Genomic DNA, 18681 nt, shown 5'->3' with positions numbered 1-18681 from the left:
CTAGAAAGCTCAGTGTTACACCAGCGTGATCAACAGCTGCAGCTGACGGAAGGGAAGAGAGGCCACTATTAGTATTAATGGCCATGACTACATTTCTCTGTCTGACTCTATCGCTCCCCCCACGTGTCTTCCCTAGTGACACGCACACCTTTTTTCTCAATTTAATCACCCTGTGCACCCCCCCCATCATCATGAGTGTGTGTGTGTGTGTGTGTGTGTGTGTGTGTGTGTGTGTGTGTGTGTGTGTGTGTGTGTGTGTGTGTGTGTGTGTGTGTGTGTGTGTGTGTGTGTGTGCGATCGAGTGACCAAACTTGGAGGAGGCCAAATCTAAATCAGCCGTGCATGTTGAAATCTCTGCATGTACAGAACATCATGTGCGAAACCGTCTAAAGTTGCTTTGTGTGTGTGTGTGTGTGTTTGTGTGTGTCTGTACGAGTGTGTGTGTGGAGGTGTCCGTGTGTCTACATTTACGCGTATATGCTGAAAATAAACATAGGTTACATCACTCCTTGTGACCCTGTAGCCCATCTAGGCCCCTCCCATCTTAAAAGAGGTCCGGCCGGGCAAAGTCTCCCATTGGTTGAGATGTTGCAGGGCCAGTTGCTGTAGTAATGGCAACTTGGTTTTATTTAGACCACTATTCAACACCACCATTAATAGTTTTTATTCAGTGCGACAAATACTCATTTACATTGAACTAATAATGACCAACTTTTTTTTATTTAACTACATAACTAATTTGAAGTCATAATGCAAGAAATATATGAAGGAGTGTGTTTATAAGTGCAAATCAGGAATATGTGATCAGCAAACTGATGGTGTTGGCTTCTGTGGAGCGAACCCGAAACCGTATAAGCTACTCCTGAAACAACACGACCTTTATTAAGGTCTCAGTCTGACTCGGTCCCAGGAGGGTCGGTCTTCGGGATTCCGCTGTTGTTCATACGCCTGCGTATGTGTGTGTGTGTGTGTGTGTGTGTGTGTGTGTGTGTGTGTGTGTGTGTGTGTGTGTGTGTGTGTGTGTGTGTGTGTGTGAGTGTGTGTGTATACGTCCAAAGACAGAGACGTCCAGCTGCCTCGTTGTCCGCTCCTACACACACATCTCAGCTGTTCAAAGTCGTCAGGCGTCATGAGAAACACACACGCGCACCCACACAAAGACTCGCGTGTGCGCAGGTCCCGCTCGTTGGTCCCGCCACGCAAATGTTGGCAATAAATCCTGCGTGATAGGACACACAAGTGTGCAGCTATTTTCTTCCCGAAACAACTCCCTTATTGTGCGCACAGACCACCAGGAGCCCAGCAATCCAAAGACCCAAGTGTGGAACTCATTCCACTATAAATACAGCATTTTAAGGATCACACTTATTTGAAAGGATCTACACATTTCCCACAGCAGGGATAGAAATTGTTTGAGTTTCAAATGAATTTATTACAGAAGAAATCAGAAAAAACTTGCTTTATTAGTTTTTATAATGGTACTAATGGTAATACACTGTAAAATATATCTTACATATATATGTTATATGTTATATATGTTAACTGTGCAAAATGTCATTTCTCAAATATCCGCTGAAATATATTCAGAAACTATATCTCTCTCATCACATCAGAGTCAGAGGCAGTGACATCATCACTCAGCTTGACCTCTATCCTGCTTCAGCCCCAGCTTAAATCTGGGCAGGTTTAGGCAAGTTAATGTCGTCTTTGTTCCAAAGCCTTTTCCTGCATTTCCTCCTAAACAGCTTCACTGGTTTTGAGGCTACCTTGGTTTCCGCTTCTCTCTGATAAAGAAATTGCGGTTGCAGTTTAAGTTCGAAGCCTCTACTGGCACTGACCTACTGACTTCAAGGCTCTTAAAGGGGGTCATTGCCTGGAAACAGCTCAAAGCTTGTTAATTTCTGCAGCTGTTGGGAACTGGACAGCCTTTCCTGAAATGGCTGGAGTGTAAGAACCTGTAGTAAGCATGTGGTGGACATCATGCTTCAGTCAGTGCAACATCACCGTCTCTCTGCTAAGAGGCAAAAAGCCAAAACCCCGTCCTGTCAGTTCAACCTCGTGACAACAACGTGATTCAGCCAGAGCAGATGCTGAAAGAGGAGATTATCAATGCACCGCTCAATGCACCAGCACCATCTGCCTGTCAGCCCAGACATTTTAATGACCAAAGATATACATGGTTTATAGAGTCCGGCTCCCTCTGCACCCAATCAAAGAAGCCCAGTTTCCCTCCCTCAGTTCTGCTGTGCCCTCTGCCCCGTCCCATCAGATTTTGTAAATGCCTTGTTTTACATGGTTTACTTCATTACCCATGCAGCCTCTGGTGAGAGGCAGCACCGGCGCTAGACCCATGCTGGTCAGCCTCTCCTCTGGCCTCCATCCTAAGAGGAGCCAGGTGCAAAGGATAGAGCAGAAGCTGGACACAGGACCGTGTGCCCCTGGGACACCTTGGTCTGGACAAAGAACCTGGCCCGACTCATGTTTGCACAACTTTGCCACAGGATTGACTCCTTTTCAAGCCATGTCCTCTTTTCTACCCTGTTTGAAATGAACGAAAGAAACAGAAACTGCACTCAGTCATCAGAAGCTCAATATCTTTATAATGAAGCAATTTGCATTCTTCAAATCGTGCAGCACGGCGACGCACAAAGAGAGCGTCTACCTAGACGAATACACGCTGTTTATTAAAGGCTAACCCTCTGAAATGGACAGAATGTGAATTAACAGCATCCTCTGAGAGGCTGACAAGTGCTACATTCCTGACATCCTATTACGGAGAATGCCCTGCCGCCACAGTGCCGCTGGGTCACCGGAGTTATGCACACACAATCCCGGATTCATGCACGCACATGAGGCAAAAGGCACACGCGCAAACATGAAAGATGCTCACAGAACCATTAATCTGGGTATGAGGGATCGACACCCTCTTGCCCGACATTCCTGCCGCGGTACGCCAACGCGGGCTGCAGTTAGAAGGGCATTATGGGATGTGGAGGGTGGACAGAGGGCACAATCACAAATTTGGTATGTCACATGGTCAAACGGGGAAGATTTACTACTGATCAGGTTCCACGTCGGCAGCATGGTGTTGTGGCTTCAGAATGCCAGGTATGAGGTGAGCTCAGACCCCAGCTTTAGTTGGTTCACCCCTTCTAGCAACTGGCTGAAGATGTCATTGGTGGCTGGCATGAGGAGCCAGTCCTATACATGTTTTACACCCTCCTTCCTCCTCCTTATATGAGTATAATGTGTATAAAACGATCAACATCAGGAGGAGCCCTTACGTGTTCCTCATTTCATTTCCCACTCCACAACCAGGCGCTATGATTTACTTACCGGTGACATCATGGAGACCGCAGCTATTTTTATTGGCTGGTCAACAGCCAGGTCTTCTCCATGCTATGCCACCTGTCCAGTCTGCAACAGTCGACATGCCCCTGGGAAAAAAGTCAAGCACCCAAAAATGATTATGAGTTGAAAGGCAGAATATGATACACGCATGCCATGCTACTGTACTAGGCCTGTTTCCCAAGTCAAATGTCTTGTTACTGCTACTGGTTTGCGGTTTGCATGCGTTTTATAAACTGGGTGCAGTTAAGTAAGCTATATTCGAGAAGTTGCTTTGTAGGAATAAATACCAGTAACATTCAGCTAAAAGTATTAGTATAATAGCTACAAATGTTCGATCACGTCATAGCAAAAGTAGGTGATTCAAAATGTTGTAGTTTGAGTACTAGAGTTTTAAGTTGAGATACTATAAAAAACTTAGAGGACTATTCTAAATGGTAATATATGAGTGCAGCACATACAAGTTCTTGATCTTACTGCCGTTCTTAAAACAAAAATTCATGGCAGTGACAAGGAGTCCACCTTGTGGCAGGGGCATGAAATGGCATAAATACCCACAAGGGTTCAAATCCAAGATATTTAGGAACCAAAAAGTGGTGAAAACTTACATATATCTAAGGACTATATTATAGCTTGTCTGTCCAATATCTGCTACACAATATTTATACTTTTGTATTTCTTTCATACCCTGTCCTGGGATGTTCACTGGACTCTGTGAAGGAGGTGGGTGAGAGTAGGATGTTGTCAAAGCTGACATCCATCGTGGACAATTCCTCTCACCCACTGCACCAGACTGTGGGAGCTCTGAGCAGCTCCTTCAGTGGCAGTCTGATCCACCCACAGTGTAGGAAGGAGCGCTACCGCAGGTCCTTCATCCCCACCACTGTTAGATTGTACAGTGTAGAGAGGTCTGACAGGCTCAAATCAACCACTGTTGTTGGTCACTATTTTTGAGCTGTAAATATGTACATATGTTGTTTATATATTTTTTTGCTCCTTTTTCCTTGCAATCCTGCACAATTTCTTTGCTGTTTCTGTATCTATCTATCTATCTATCTATCTATCTATCTATCTATCTATCTATCTATCTATCTATCTATCTATCTATCTATCTATCTATCTATCTATCTATCTATCTATCTATCTATCTATCTATCTATCTATCTATTTATGTGAAAACATAAGGAATAATTATATATGATGTATCATCATTCACAATTCATTTTAAGCTGTAATTGTAATTTAGTCTTAGAAAGGACCAAATGACTTGTTGTATTTGTATGATTAAATTTATTATATCGTAAACTACATTAATTTAACTTCTGTTTCGTTCTTACTGTATTTTTTGTTATCAATAACTGGACCTGGCCACTCCGCGCCACTAGGGGGCGCGTGTCAGCAGTTCATAAAGGCCATCACGCGTCGTCGAGGGCCGCCCAGCCATGTTGAGGAGTCTGTCAAGCAAACTGCAGCCCGCCATTGTGTAGAAACCAGGCTCTGTAGAACGATAGGGGCGCTTGGCTGAAACCTGTCCATAGATAGACGGATTCTACACCCTGCCGCCTTTATTTAGGGGATAATACAGTTACACAGGCTCCGGGGGGAAAGCATGTCAGCCAGCAGCTTTCTTGAACAGGTAAACAGGGGGATTTTGTGAACATTTACGAGGGCCAAATTTGTCAGCATCGCGGCGGCTAGCGAGGTTAGCTTAGCTCAGAGGCAGCGGCTGTGGCTCAATAGTGCAGTAGGCCTGACCACCTGCTAAAGGAACTGAGTGCTGAAATATCGCTTCATCTATTTTTCCCCTTCCTCTCTCCTCGTAAATCAAACCTTCATGAATCACCTGGACCCAATCCAGAGACCGAAAGGCCAAGCTAATAAAGGTAAGAGCGATCGCTGCCCTCACGTTGTCGTCACCGACTCGGCTTGAGCGAATGCGGTTCTTCTTGCGTGCGGGGCGCTTTGAAAATCTTGCGTGCGCGGATGTGATAGCTTGTCTCCTAGCCCGTTGTCAAACAGGCCTGCTTGTGTTGGTTACACATAATTTTAAAGGTTAATTCGCCGTGGAGTGACGAAACGAATCGACGCCGTTTGATACCTTCCTCATCTGCCAACTTACACCTGAGCGAGTTTGCCCAACATCTCTGAAATGGCTCTAGAAAGCTTCCCTCTGTTAGCATTAGCCCCCTCCTGACTAGCTAGCGTTAAATGGCAACATGATGCACACTAGCGTCTCTTTCCTGAAAGTACCAGGAAGGCCCCTCAGAGCACTGACAAGTGTGAGAATACACTGCTGCTCACAAATTAACGTCGCTATGAAACCGTTCCCAGGGCTGAGCCACAGGTGCCTTGCTAGCATGCTGGCCACTGGGCTAATGTTAGCCAGGTCCGTCATGTTGAAAGGGACTCTTGGCGCTCGTTAACATGGAGACGCTGCGCACCGCACGCAGCTAGCCGCACGGCTAGCGTGCTAGCTGCAGTCGGTTGCTAAGTTAACCGCGTCTTCCGTCATGCTTTTCATGTGCCCGAAGGGCCCTTTCACGTTGGTCGCCATGCTGTTCAGACCGTATTGTTGAGTAACGTGGATTACTTTGCTTTGTTTTAACTTCGGGGGCGTTTCAGGACACGTTAAACAAACGTTTATCACCGAACAGAGGGACGCTACGTATTCTAAAGACGACTTCAATGAGGAAAACAAACTCTGGTTCCCGGCATTTTCAATTGAGTCTACTGTTTCTCCTGTCTACTGGCAAATGGCTGTAATGATTCACTGGGCATGGTCCCCGTCACTGTTAACGCTGTGTAATGAGAAGATTAGAAAGCCGTTGTATTATGTGATATCTCTTAGCTTAGCTTGGAGCCTTCTCTTGTACATTCATGCATAATTGCAGGGGTGTGTTTTGTTATGTCACAAGTGGTGATGAAGCGGATGTGAAATTACCAGATTACTACTCACTACTGAAGTATTTAGTCTCTCACTGGCCATATTGTCTGTTAACTTTCCTTTCAGTGCAAAACGGAGCTGTGACCCAAAAGGATACTTTGAATGACGATGAGTTTGAGCCTTACCTGAACACTCAGGCTAGACAGGTAAGATTGTATTTGTTTGCCCACATGTGCTGCCTCTCAGCAAAAAACATAGTTTATATTTTATTCTAATCATAAATGAATTAATTTGATAAAAGGCCATGACAAAAGAAATTAGAAGAAATTATTTATAAATTCATTGTGCTTTTATGTATTCAGTTAATGAACCTGTTATGGATGGTGCAGTTTGAGCTGGGTGATGAGGCTGAGATGTAGTTTATGTAACCAAAATATGTTACATATTGAGAAAGCCACTCTCAATTTGGCAATCCTTGAATCAAGTTTGTAGCGTGTGTCTGTAAAAAGCACTTCATATGGAAGGGGTCTTTCTTTTACAATGTAAAATGTGGGTCTAAACTTTGAATTTGGACTGCTTATTCTGAAGAGATGTGTTTTTGGTAAATAAGGCATCTGTTCCATTGGCTGAGGTAGCTGTGCATGTGCCCACGAGAGAAGTTCAGGGATTTGATGCTGCATTTGTTTCTTAACTTATGGTAAATGGTGTTCCTCTAGTGTACTAACGCTGCCTGTGAAGTGGGCTTTAGAAGAAAAGAATGGAGCCTGTATTTTCCTATACTCAAAAAGTACACCATTCTTTTTCTCTAAATAATTTAGAAACTACGAACTCAGTGTTGTGCATTCACAGATTGCATTTAAGAAGGAAGGCATGTACTAAAGAAATAGTTTCAGTATAAGATGCTTTTACAACTTTGCTCATCTTTCATTTTGCTTTGACTTTTGGCATCTACAAGAATGCAGTATCCAAACAAAAATGTAAGAGCCTGTTTTTGTTTACAATTTGACACTAACATTTGTTTTCTCCCCTGTATAGAGCAATGCCTATACGGCCATGTCGGACTCGTACATGCCCAGCTACTACAGCCCCTCCATAGGATTTTCCTATTCCCTCAATGAGGCAGCCTGGTCTACAGGTGGGGACCCTCCTATGCCTTACCTGGCCTCCTATGGACAGCTGAGCAATGGAGAGCCCCATTATCTCCCGGATGCTATGTTTGGACAGCCAGGCCCTTTGGGGAGCAACCCGTTCCTGGGCCAGCACGGTTTCAACTTCTTTCCCAGCGGCATCGACTTCTCTGCATGGGGAAATAGCAGCTCTCAGGGACAGTCGGGGACGCCGCAGAGCTCTGGCTACAGCAGCAGTTATGCTTATGCCCCCAGCTCTCTTGGGGGTGCCATGATGGATGGACAGTCCCCTTTTGCACCTGCAGCCAATGAGCCTCTTAACAAAGCACCTGGTATGAACAGCCTTGACCAGGGCATGGCAGGGCTTAAGATTGGTGGTGCTGCTCCTGGTGGTAATGGGGACATGGCTCCTAAGGTTATTGGATCTGGCTTGCCTGGTGGGGGTGCTCTTGGCCCTGTGTCATCTGTAGGACCTCCTAGCATGCCTCCTGTCTCAATCGCCCCTGCCAAACCTGCCTCTTGGGCAGACATTGCCAGCAAGCCAGCCAAGCCTCAACCCAAGCTCAAAACCAAGGGTGGCATGGCTGGTGCCAATTTGCCTCCTCCGCCCATTAAACACAACATGGACATTGGCACTTGGGACAACAAGGGTACCATGCCTAAAGCTGCCACCCCTCAGCAGGTGCCTCCTATTCCCAGCAATGGGCAGCCACCTACCCAGGCGTCCCCACAGCTGGGAGCTACTGCAGCGGGGAACCCACAAATGCCCCTCAGCAACGGACAGCTCGCACCGCCTGTTGTTCAAATGGGACATCAGCAGCTTCCACCAAGTGGGCAGCCAGGTATGGCTCCAATGCTTCAGCCTCCCATGTCCCAGGGTCCTCCTCCTCCCCCAAGCCAACAGCAGCAACCTTCTCAGCCCACTCGTTGGGTCCCTCCACGGAACAGGGCAAATGGATTTGGGGATAGTGGTGGAAGTGGTTCAGGCCAGTCACCACCCACCTCCTCTGGCGTGAGTGTGGTTCCCGGGGTTCCCTCTGAGCCTCACCCCGTCTTGGAGAAGTTGCGTATGGTCAACAATTACAACCCCAAGGACTTTGACTGGAATCCTAAGCAGGGCCGGGTGTTTATCATCAAGAGTTACTCAGAGGATGATATTCACCGCTCCATCAAGTATAACATTTGGTGCAGCACGGAGCATGGAAACAAGAGGCTTGATGCAGCTTACCGTTCGTTGGGCGCCAAGGGGCCGCTTTACCTTCTGTTCAGTGTCAATGGGAGTGGTCACTTCTGTGGTGTGGCGGAGATGCGCTCACCCGTGGACTACAACACATCTGCTGGTGTGTGGTCACAGGACAAGTGGAAGGGTCGGTTTGACGTGCGCTGGATCTTTGTTAAGGACGTTCCCAACAGTCAGCTGAGGCACATTCGACTGGAGAACAACGAAAATAAACCAGTGACCAACTCTCGGGACACACAGGAGGTACCGCTGGACAAGGCCAGGCAGGTGCTAAAGATCATCGCTGGATATAAACACACCACTTCCATCTTTGATGACTTTTCTCACTACGAGAAGCGTCAGGAGGAGGAAGAGTGTGTGAAAAAGGTAACAACAGCTACTGTTGAATAAAGTGGCAACAGATGAATGATGGCTGTGTGTTAATCTGTGCTTAAAAGAACTGTAATGTATGAAATCCGTGTGGCTGTGTCAATTTTACTTTTTGCAGCTGGAATAAGAAATTTATGTGATTGTACAGCTGGAAGTTGTGATGCTTTATCCTTCAGTTGTTCACTGTGGTGTTTTCAGTTTTCACCTCCATGTTCTACTTAAACTAAAAAACAGAAGAATGAGCCATTAAGTGCTTATTATGAGGTTATTACATAAAGACATACCTTTGATTTGAACTGTTTGGTTTACTACACACCAGTCTCTGTCCCTTGCCTTTACAGTGCAGCCTTCTACAGCCATGTGACTCTCCCTCTGAAACCTCTTGTCTAGTAATACATATTGCTATAACATGAAGCCTGTTTAGCCTATTGTGTCAACCTAAAGGCACAAAATAAACTATCTTCATTTGAATCTGATGCTGCTTGATGTTGGTACTTGCCTGCTTGTTGTTAGATGCCAAACACCGATTTTGTCCATGACGACAAACATTTTTATCTGCTGGGTTTTTAACCAAAGGTTTTTATGTTTAGTCAATGTTCACGGTAATCGAAGGCAAGTGGAAGGACACTGTTAACAGGATTCACTTAGATAATAGGTTATAGCAATACATCAGTCAATCTGACTTGGTTTAAAACTGGTATAGTTTGTATGATTCATACAGACTCTATCTGCTGTTTTCTGACACTTACAGTAAAAGACACCTGCATTTATTTTTGTAGCGTTCAACTGCCCCAGTTTTTTTTAATCGTGAATGCTGAACTTCAATGGAAATCTAGCATCTAATGCAATTTTCTAAAACTGTTAAATGTGTCTTTGGAAGTAATGTGATACCAAAGCTGACACCTGTTCTACAGGTCAGACACGTGGCTAGTTGCAGTTGGCAGCTATTAAACTTTAGATTCTGATTTAGTCAATACCTGCAGAAAATCTGGACTGTTCACTTAACAGCTCGCTGACTTGTCTGTTGGGTCTGGCGTTACTGCAGTTTTGCTCAGTTTTCACCCCTGTGTGTGACAGGTGGAGGTCCAAGGCAGCGAGCCATATCCCAGCACCCCAAGCAACAGGAGTCATTACAGGCTTCAGGTAACCTGCTTCATCTGTCACCGTTTGCTGCACTTGCATGTTGTGATACCTGATGGAGACTGCTTAGTTTATTTGAAAATAAAAACCTTTATGTTTTATAATTTGGAATATGAAAAACTAGCACTAATAAATGTACAGATTTTCCACCACGTAAATGTGTGCCAACATTCGCCCTGATATGCCGCTAAAGCGAAAGCTAGGACGGATGTGCACATTCGGTTTTAATAGAGAAGTAGAAGTATGTGGGTTAACTGTTTAACAAGGCCTTTTGTGTAACACCGTTGTGTATAATTTGCATTGTCTTTGTGTTGTAGGACCGCCAAGGAAGAGTCAAGTAACAGTCGGTGCTTTGGTCAAAAGACTGCAATGCCCCTCGCCCCAAAGCCCTGTCCACCCTATTGCATCATTACATCCAGATCTCTAAGAAAATCTAATAGGGGTGAAGAATTAACAAAGGACAAAACTAAATGAAGACTTTCTTGATTTCTTTTGACTTTAAAGACTTACTTCGAACTTGTAGTAAAAAGAAAAGGAAACGATTATTCATAGGACTGCAACTAAATAAATAGCATCCTTAGGTGAAACATTTTTTGCCCCACCCCATTCCACTACATATGCTTTTCCCTTGTATGCTGCTTTGTCCTTTGTTCTTTTTAAAATGAAAGGTTCATCCTCTGTTTTTATGGTCCAAGAGCAAGTCTGTAATGGTCACACAAGCACATCTAATAGGAATGTGTAGCGTTGGCTTATTAGTGTCCCAGAGTCAGGAACGGGCGGTTTGTCTCTTTATTTGTACGCACAGCCCCTAACCACCCCCACCCCCCCTTACTTCGGAGGATGCTCACATTTTCAAACAGGACCCAGTGGAGTTTCCTCCTCGTCCGGTGTCTGCTACTCTCACTCCAGAATCTGTTTTGTACATGCGCCACGTCTTTGTGTTTGGAGGACTGCAGATGTTAAAGAATGGCCCTCTGATTTGTGTTTGTGTGGTGGATGGAGTATGTGGGGAAGGTAGGCTCTGGAGAGGTAGGGAAAGGGGGGGGTACGTTTGTAAGCAGAAGGAATCCTAAGTTGATGAGCCTTGCTGTCTAATTTTAGTCTAAAATGGGGCCCTCTGTTAACATTCTGCATTGGACTTTATTTACCTTATTTTCCTCTTGAACAAGTCGACTCATCGTTGCTATTGGCTGCTTTCTTTTGTTTGTTTTTTTTTTGCTTCCTCCGTTTTCTTCTAAACACAGTGCGAGTGGCCTTGCCCCCACTCTCTCTATTAATCAGTTCAAACGTAATAAATGTGGTATATTGAGCAGAACTGGTGTGCATTCCCCTTGTTTGACTGTAATGAAATTTTGTTTTTGTAATGCAGCACTTTCCCCCCCACGTTGGTCTCCATGTCTTTCTGCTGACCATGCTCAACCAGTCCACTTCCTGTCCTGACCTCAGTCTACCTGCATTTCCTACCTCTCTGCTTCGCAAACGCACACTGTCTGCCTCAGTCCCATCTTCCCACATCTGAATGCTCCATCAACCATACATACTATATCACAATTTAGCTTCCACCACTTTCAGAATGTCATTGTTGGTGACTTAAAAAAAAGCTGCAAGGTCTCAGAACTACTGGCTTCATTTGCGGAATAATAAAGAGAATCCACAAAGTCCATTTATGCTTTTTTTCATCATGATTGGCCGGTTTGTTTTGTCTAGTTGTGTGTAAGGTCTGGTTTACTCTGATGTTATACTGGATTTTAATTTGTTTCTGTAGAACGTTGCATTAGAGCTGGTTTCTAAACGGCGCCTAACAGTCCTTATAATGTGTGCTTGTTAGTCCTAGTTTTATATTTGAAGGCTAAGCAGTTCTATTAATTATATATTAGCCACCGTTGGCCGAACAATCCGCCATTTTCTCAGTTGTGCTGCGCGTAGCGGCCGCCAGAGGGCGACACAGCCTCATTTAAAACGGCCCATGTGCCAAACTGAGAGCAGGGTCCGTCAGTCGGAGTTAACTGAACCACGCTGAGCACTGGTTCACGTTTACTGTAAGTATTGAACGACAGAAAGCCTAGTGCTATGGTTTTTTTTTTTAATGTTTATTGGTTCCTGTGGACCGATGATGGAATTGGCTGAATTCAAGTCACGCACAGTTTTCAGTCAAAGTTGTATACCTCGGTGTTTAGCATTTGCTGTTAACCTGCCGCTGCTTTCACACGTTCGCCAACTTCTGACGCACACGCTGCAGCAACGACGCAGGCGACAGCGGCCGAGCGCACGGCCTTTGATGGCTCTTTGGGAGAGTCGGCTGTTCAAAAGGGGGAGAGGGGGGGGCGGGGGGTCGCCGGCACGTGTCGGCTCCGCGCTGTGGGTGCGTGGCATCCACGCTGCCTCGAGGGCCTCTCCCGTGACCCTTATCGGTGCGTCTCTGGGGACGCTCTTTAGACCTTCGTGGGATGCAAATGAGCGGCCGTAAAAGACAGGCAGATCCAGCCAACGAGGCGATGGAGGAGAAGAAAGGGAAATTGGACCGTGGGGAGAAAGAGGAGGAGGAGGTTGTGGGTGGGGGGTGGGGGGGTTGAAGGCGAGGAAGAGGAGGTCAGCGCGCGCATCTCCAGATCGCATCGAGCTAAACGCACCGAGGAGACAAAAGTTGCCCTAAATGACAGATTCATCCCAATGACGGCTCTAATACAGTGCGTTTCATGTACACAAACCGCGCGCGCACACCCCAGGACGCGCGTGGACATTAATGACCGCACAGTTTCCGTTTGCCGACTTTACTGTCCCGTAATTCAAACACGGTTTTAAGGGATAATAATAAATAATTCAGAGAAACAACGGCACACGTTAAAATGCGTTATGTCTGACTCCATATTCACTGCAAGGTCATGGCTCTGCTTTATTTTCTCCTCATTATCATAAAGCATCAATCGCTTTCTTCCATTAGTGACGCTTCACCATGTCGCCGACCCGACCTCTATTTACATGCCTAAATTAGATTTTCTCTCCCTTTCTGTGTGTGTGTGTTTTTTAAAGCTTGTCAGGCTAATCTGGAAATAAAAATAAACCGAATTCATCTTTTTTTTTTAAATCTGCATTACAGGAAAATAGTTCAGGGCTGATTTATTTTATGAGGAAATGCGAACATTTACTTGGAGATTGATTAGATGCCAGTTTTAGGAACATTCATTGTAAATAATGTTTTGTAATTTTTCCTCATATGTGACACAGTATACGTCTTTTATTAGATGTTAACCTGTATTTTATAATCTTTAACATGCACGCACACAGTTTTAATGGCCTGTCAACTCACACCTGCCATCAGTTTGTCTCTATAATTTAAACCGCAGCAGCAGCAGCTAAAATATGTGGGCTGTTTAGAAATAGAAATTTGTCACTGTGATGAATGTTTGAATAATGTGAGGGGGGTCTGCGAGCAGTCACCTGCTCCATTGTGACGCGTCGTGCACCGTTGACATAGTGAGCGTCATTCCTCTCAGTGTCCCCCTGCATAATGCGCAGACAGACATCAGGGACCTCAAAACAGTTGACGACCTCTGTCTCAACATATGTGGCACACTTTCCCTCTGCACGCTCTGATTCTAATGAAATCCTACCTAGCAAGTATATACAAACAGACACCCCGGCCCAGCACAGATGCAGGGTATTAAACGCACTTTGATCATGTTTTTATGATTTTAATCTCAATATCCGGAAACGCCTTTATTTACAATACGGTGATTTTATTCATACATGTCCTATTTTGGGTTTGATGAAATTGAAGCTACAGCCGGAAGTAGAAGCTGGAAATCTTTGGCATTGTTTTTCGTTCTGTATTTTCCGCCTCCATCGTCTGCGATGTAGGTCAACTCACATCTCCATCCCCTACAGCGATTTACAGCTGGAATCACTGGATGCAGCGCTGTGATTATGGCGGTAGAAACGTGGCTCATTATTTAAATTACTCGGCGTCTTCATTTTTTTTGGGGGGGGGGGGTCTTACTACTCGAAAAAGAAATACTCAGCCGCACGAATACAAATTTGGTGCATGAAATTGCTTCTTTATTGAGATTTGTGCACAACAGAAAAATGAAAAAGGAGTGATTGTGAAACAACTCGCAGACGGAAGGGCTGTTTTAAATGGAATGCAGATGGGTAATTCAAGGTGATGACTGAGCCGGTGGAGTTAAATAAATCAGGTTGGGGGGGGGGGTCTTTTATGACGGACCTAAATAAAAGCACTAGTCTCCTACAACAGCATCATTTTCCTGCTGCATTCTCGCCCTGCATGTTCCTCCTCCCTTCAGACGGGGGAGAGCGCACGCTCATGCGTGATCACACAGACCTTTGAAGTGGCCCTCTGTCACCACAGGGCAAATCCCCCCGGTGTGATCCCTCTGTCCATTTGGCCACAGCACCAGCACCGGTAGGCTGCCTCCGGCTCTGTCTGTCCTGACATTATGGAGACCAGTACATTCGTTAAGCGCCGCGCTGGGATTCAAGCGCACCTCCCTGCGTTATCTTTGCGTTAGCTGCTTGTGTACGCGCTCGCTCGCTCTGCAACTCCTGCCTGATTCCTCTCCGGATGCTCTGCTGCCGTTAATGCGGCCGCTCGCTAATCTGATGGGATGGTCGCGAGGCTCCGCCGGTGCAGTTGTCGGGGGCACTTCTGTGGGCTTCTCTCAGGTGGGCGAAGACTGTGGCTTCTCTCTTGGCATTCACCGCGTGCCTTAATTGTATTGAAATTAAATCAAGGTCCACTGTGAACACAAAGAGCGCAAACCCAAACTTCCCAAACATCCTTGGGTGCTTCCCACGTCCTGTTCTCCTGCTGATTTTTACATGCACTCTATTTGCTAATAGCTGTGACTTTGTCGTTGTCAGAAGTTTTTTTTTTTTGTCGTCCATTCCTGTTTGACTTTCTCGTTCCTGCTTCCTCACCTGTGATCTCTCCTCCCTTGTGGTCTCAGAGGCAGCTATGCGGTCCTTTCACACGTCAAAGTGCATCGCATGCTAATCCTTCAACCAGCGTGCATTCTCCGTTTTTAATAAAGGAGCTTCTATAGAGACAATGCAGGAAAATTAAAAAAAAAAACGTGTGATTTAAACCACGGTAACTGGGGCTGCACCAGTTGTGCAGATTGTATAGCATGCATGCGTTTGTGGATGTGCAACAATGGATTTCCAGCAATAAAATGTGGGAGGAGGGAAAGAAAAAAAAACATCTGGTGGTCGTCAAAGCATCATTCACACTAATAAACCATTCAGTGTATACACGTACATAAACAGCACATCATTAAAAAAAAAGCACCACAGAGAGAGGAGAGTACAGAGAAACAGGGAGTGAGATAGAGCGAGCGAGCGAGCGAGCAACGCTACCTTTGTTGCACCAGACAGAAGCAGCCCAGCTACCTGATCGCTACCATTCCTGCAGACCATCTTCCCCTCAGAGCAAAACAAAGGATGACGACTAGATATTTACGGGGACGCACGCAGCGATGCGCCGCTCGCGCCTCATCCAGCCTCAGCATCGCCGCTGCTCTCGCTGCTTAAGACCTTGGTACGGTTTAACGAGACCAAGCAGTTCTTCATTACAGTTGGTAAAGCTGTGTCGTTATCTCCCCCCTACCCTCCCTCTTCCCGCCTACTCTCCATCTCTTCTCCACTGTGCTGTGTGTGTGCGTGTGTGTGTGCGTGTGTGTGTGCGTGTGTGTGTGTGTGTGTGTGTGTGTGCTCTCTGCGCATGCAACTATAGCCATGTACAGCCTGGGAAACAGAATCTAAATAACAAGTCTCCACTCTCTGCATATGTGCAGCAACGACATGCACGGATTAATAATCAGGTTAAATGCTGATGTACAAGGAAACAAAGAAATAGGAAGAATTTAGCGTTTTCTGCTGTTACGCAAGACTTTCAGATCCAGAAAAGCTGCAACTGTTACCGTTAAAAATCGATATTTTTCTAGAAGTCTCGACCACTGCTTCATTCGTCTGTATGTGCCTGCAGAATACTACTGTAGCATACGAAGAATAAGGTTTGATCACATCAGATCAAATGTATCCTTTCTAACGACAAGGCAAAAAAAAAAAAACAGCAGAGGAGCTGCAGAGTATTTCCTTCTTCGGGTCCTTGGTCCTGGTTTTGTTTTTGTTGTTGCTGTAGTTGTAGCTGTGACTGTGCAGCTCCATCCTGTGAAGGTCCTTGTGGGTCGGGAAGATCGGGGGAGCAGGCACACGGGGGGGTGGTGGGATGGCTGACAGGGGGGCAGAAGGGACGGGAGGCAGGCAGGTGTCACGCATGCAGTCGGGGGGGGAGGAAGAAAAAAAATGAAAAACTCAGCTAAATTCTACCCAGTCACCACCATCAGGAAATTCCATTTGGATCTGCTCAAGACAAAACCAAAAAGCAAGACAAAAAAAGGATGAGGAAAAAGCCCAAGCCATGTAAGATATACATATATAAGCCGGGAAGGTATATATGTATAAGGATCCAAGGGAGAAGGAGAAGGAGAGAGATAAGGGATGGACGGACGAGGAGGAACAGGCAACTGGCTCACACACAGACACACTGCGCCGAGGCGAAGGCACAGGCTTCAATTTATGCTTTCTGGTCGACACCACCCCCCACCTCACACACACACACACACACACACACATATGCAGACACACACACACACAGCGTCCCGCCCCTATCTGCCCCTGTCCCTGTCCTGTCCCGCACTGGATGCGTGGCCCAGCTGATCAGTGCAGAGGGATTAGCCAACGGGGCCAGCTGGCAGGGATTACACAGGCAAAGTGGGGGAGGTGTGCAGGGGGGGTGTGCTGGGAATGGGAGGGTGGACAAGGGGGTGAGGAGGGGAGGCCTAATTCTGGGGGAGGGGGGGAGGCCCTGTCTAGTCCTGCACACACACACACGCACACACACACACACACACACGCACACACACTTTTCCCAGTTCCGCTCAGAAACGTGGCTTTGCTATGAGCGCGTGGGCTGCAGTGAGGGGGTCTCCAGGCGGCGGCGCGCGCCGAGGGTCCTCTCGCCCGTCGAGCCTCGCCGTGTTGATGAATGCATGTAAATGCGCAGGAGGAGGCGCAGAGCAGGGAGGGAGGGAGGGAGGGAGGGAGGGAGGGAACCCCACGGGAGCGCAGGGCCACGCTGACAATGCAAGGCTCTGACCTTTGACCCCTCTCCGCTCCATCATCCGCGGCCATCAGCTGATCCCAGGAAATGGACGCCCCCCCCCCCCGAACGCACGCTCCGCCACTAACAGCCCTGAATCGACCGAGGCCCACCTCAACCTCCGCTCCTTCCTCCGTCTCCAGCGCTCGTCTTTCTCCCTCCAACCCGCCGCTGCTCTTTTCCGTCTCACGCCTGGCTTCGCCCCTCAGCTCATCCCGATATATCCGCGCTCCTAACCCCTCTCATTATTTTGAAATGTGTCAGCATCTACAACTGCTGCAGCCACGGAGCGGATGCATTCTGAGCGACTATATATTTTTGATCATCATGTATTTGAGCTCATATTGACTGTCATTGTTCATTATTCCCAGACCGTTCAGACCTATGTTGCAGTGCTACATGTAGCAATTGTTATAAAGGAACACTACATTTAGTATTTACAGCCACTCTCAACAAAACATTTATGCAAGCGATGACTTTTAAAAATGTTATATTTTAATGGCCATAAAACTCAAACTAGTTCAACCACCGCTGGTTGTGTGATATTTGTGAGACATCACCAAAATCCATGTAGGTGAAATGTTTGCATGTTTGACACATTTGTGCTCCACACCCTTTGATCTTCATTTCGCTAATACGCCACAATATCTATTTCAGCATCGGGCGGATCCACGCGCCGTGATGGGATAAAATGTCCCCGAATTTCACTTGCTGTTTCTCCTGGAGAATTTCAACCGCCTCGACGCCGCCACTGAATGGGAGTAAAGTGGCAGCTGCACAGGGATGAAGCAGGGACACGTTCGCGTAGCGTTAGCTGCGTCAAGTGTTGTTCTGTGAAAAGCTAAATGTCAAAATGTTTTGCAGACTGTCAACAGCGGTTTAAGCTACAGCCTATAAGGCAGAGGCACGACTCAGTCCAAACACACACACACACACACGCATGCACACACGCACACACACACAAACACGCACGCACACACACCAGTGAGCTCTGTAAAATCAAAGAGACATGTTGCAGGGCCTCGCAGGCAGAACACAGCAGCCCTGTTTTATAGTAAATATAGATTCAGACGTGGTGCGAGTGCAACAAATAGTTTAGATTTGTTCCAATGAAAAGCAGCGTAACGTTAAAGCTTTAAGGTGGAGGCAGCTTCAGCGTCCATTTGCAGGCCTGGAGAGAGGACGACGGTGTGAGTGAAAGCACGGACGCGGAAGTTAAATATCTTAAATATACACGTCGCTTCGCTGTTTGATGCCGAGGACGCTGGTTTTAAATCCATGTCGTCGAGAAAGCGCCGGAATTTAGCATAAATTTCATGCATTGAATTTCACGCATACGCTGCTGTATGCGTGTCTGTGTCCACGCCGGACACCCATCCCGTCCCGTCCCGTCCCG

The 18681-nt window shown here is 46.5% G+C and overlaps 1 protein-coding gene across 2 annotated transcripts; it reads left to right on the top strand.

Moving 5' to 3' along the window:
• Nucleotides 1-4771: 4771 nt before the first annotated feature.
• On the top strand, nt 4772-11771 carry ythdf2 (YTH N6-methyladenosine RNA binding protein F2). 2 transcript variants are annotated; one of them, XM_029139619.3, is made up of 6 exons: nt 4772-4984; nt 5207-5231; nt 6359-6438; nt 7268-8965; nt 10046-10111; nt 10426-11771. In XM_029139619.3, exons 1-6 carry the CDS (start codon nt 4958-4960, stop codon nt 10447-10449), a joined length of 1920 nt encoding a protein of 639 aa, XP_028995452.1. In that variant the 5' UTR covers nt 4772-4957; the 3' UTR covers nt 10450-11771. The 2 variants fall into 2 exon arrangements, with proteins under 2 accessions (XP_028995452.1, XP_040925150.1); XM_041069216.2 differs by lacking the exons at nt 4772-4984; nt 5207-5231 and adding an exon at nt 6083-6107.
• Nucleotides 11772-18681: the final 6910 nt, after the last annotated feature.

This window comes from Betta splendens, chromosome 22 (assembly GCF_900634795.4).
Source record: "Betta splendens chromosome 22, fBetSpl5.4, whole genome shotgun sequence".
Classification (NCBI taxonomy): domain Eukaryota; kingdom Metazoa; phylum Chordata; class Actinopteri; order Anabantiformes; family Osphronemidae; genus Betta; species Betta splendens.
The sequence above is the reverse complement of the archived record's forward strand: the minus strand, read 5'-3'. Positions and strand labels throughout refer to the sequence as shown.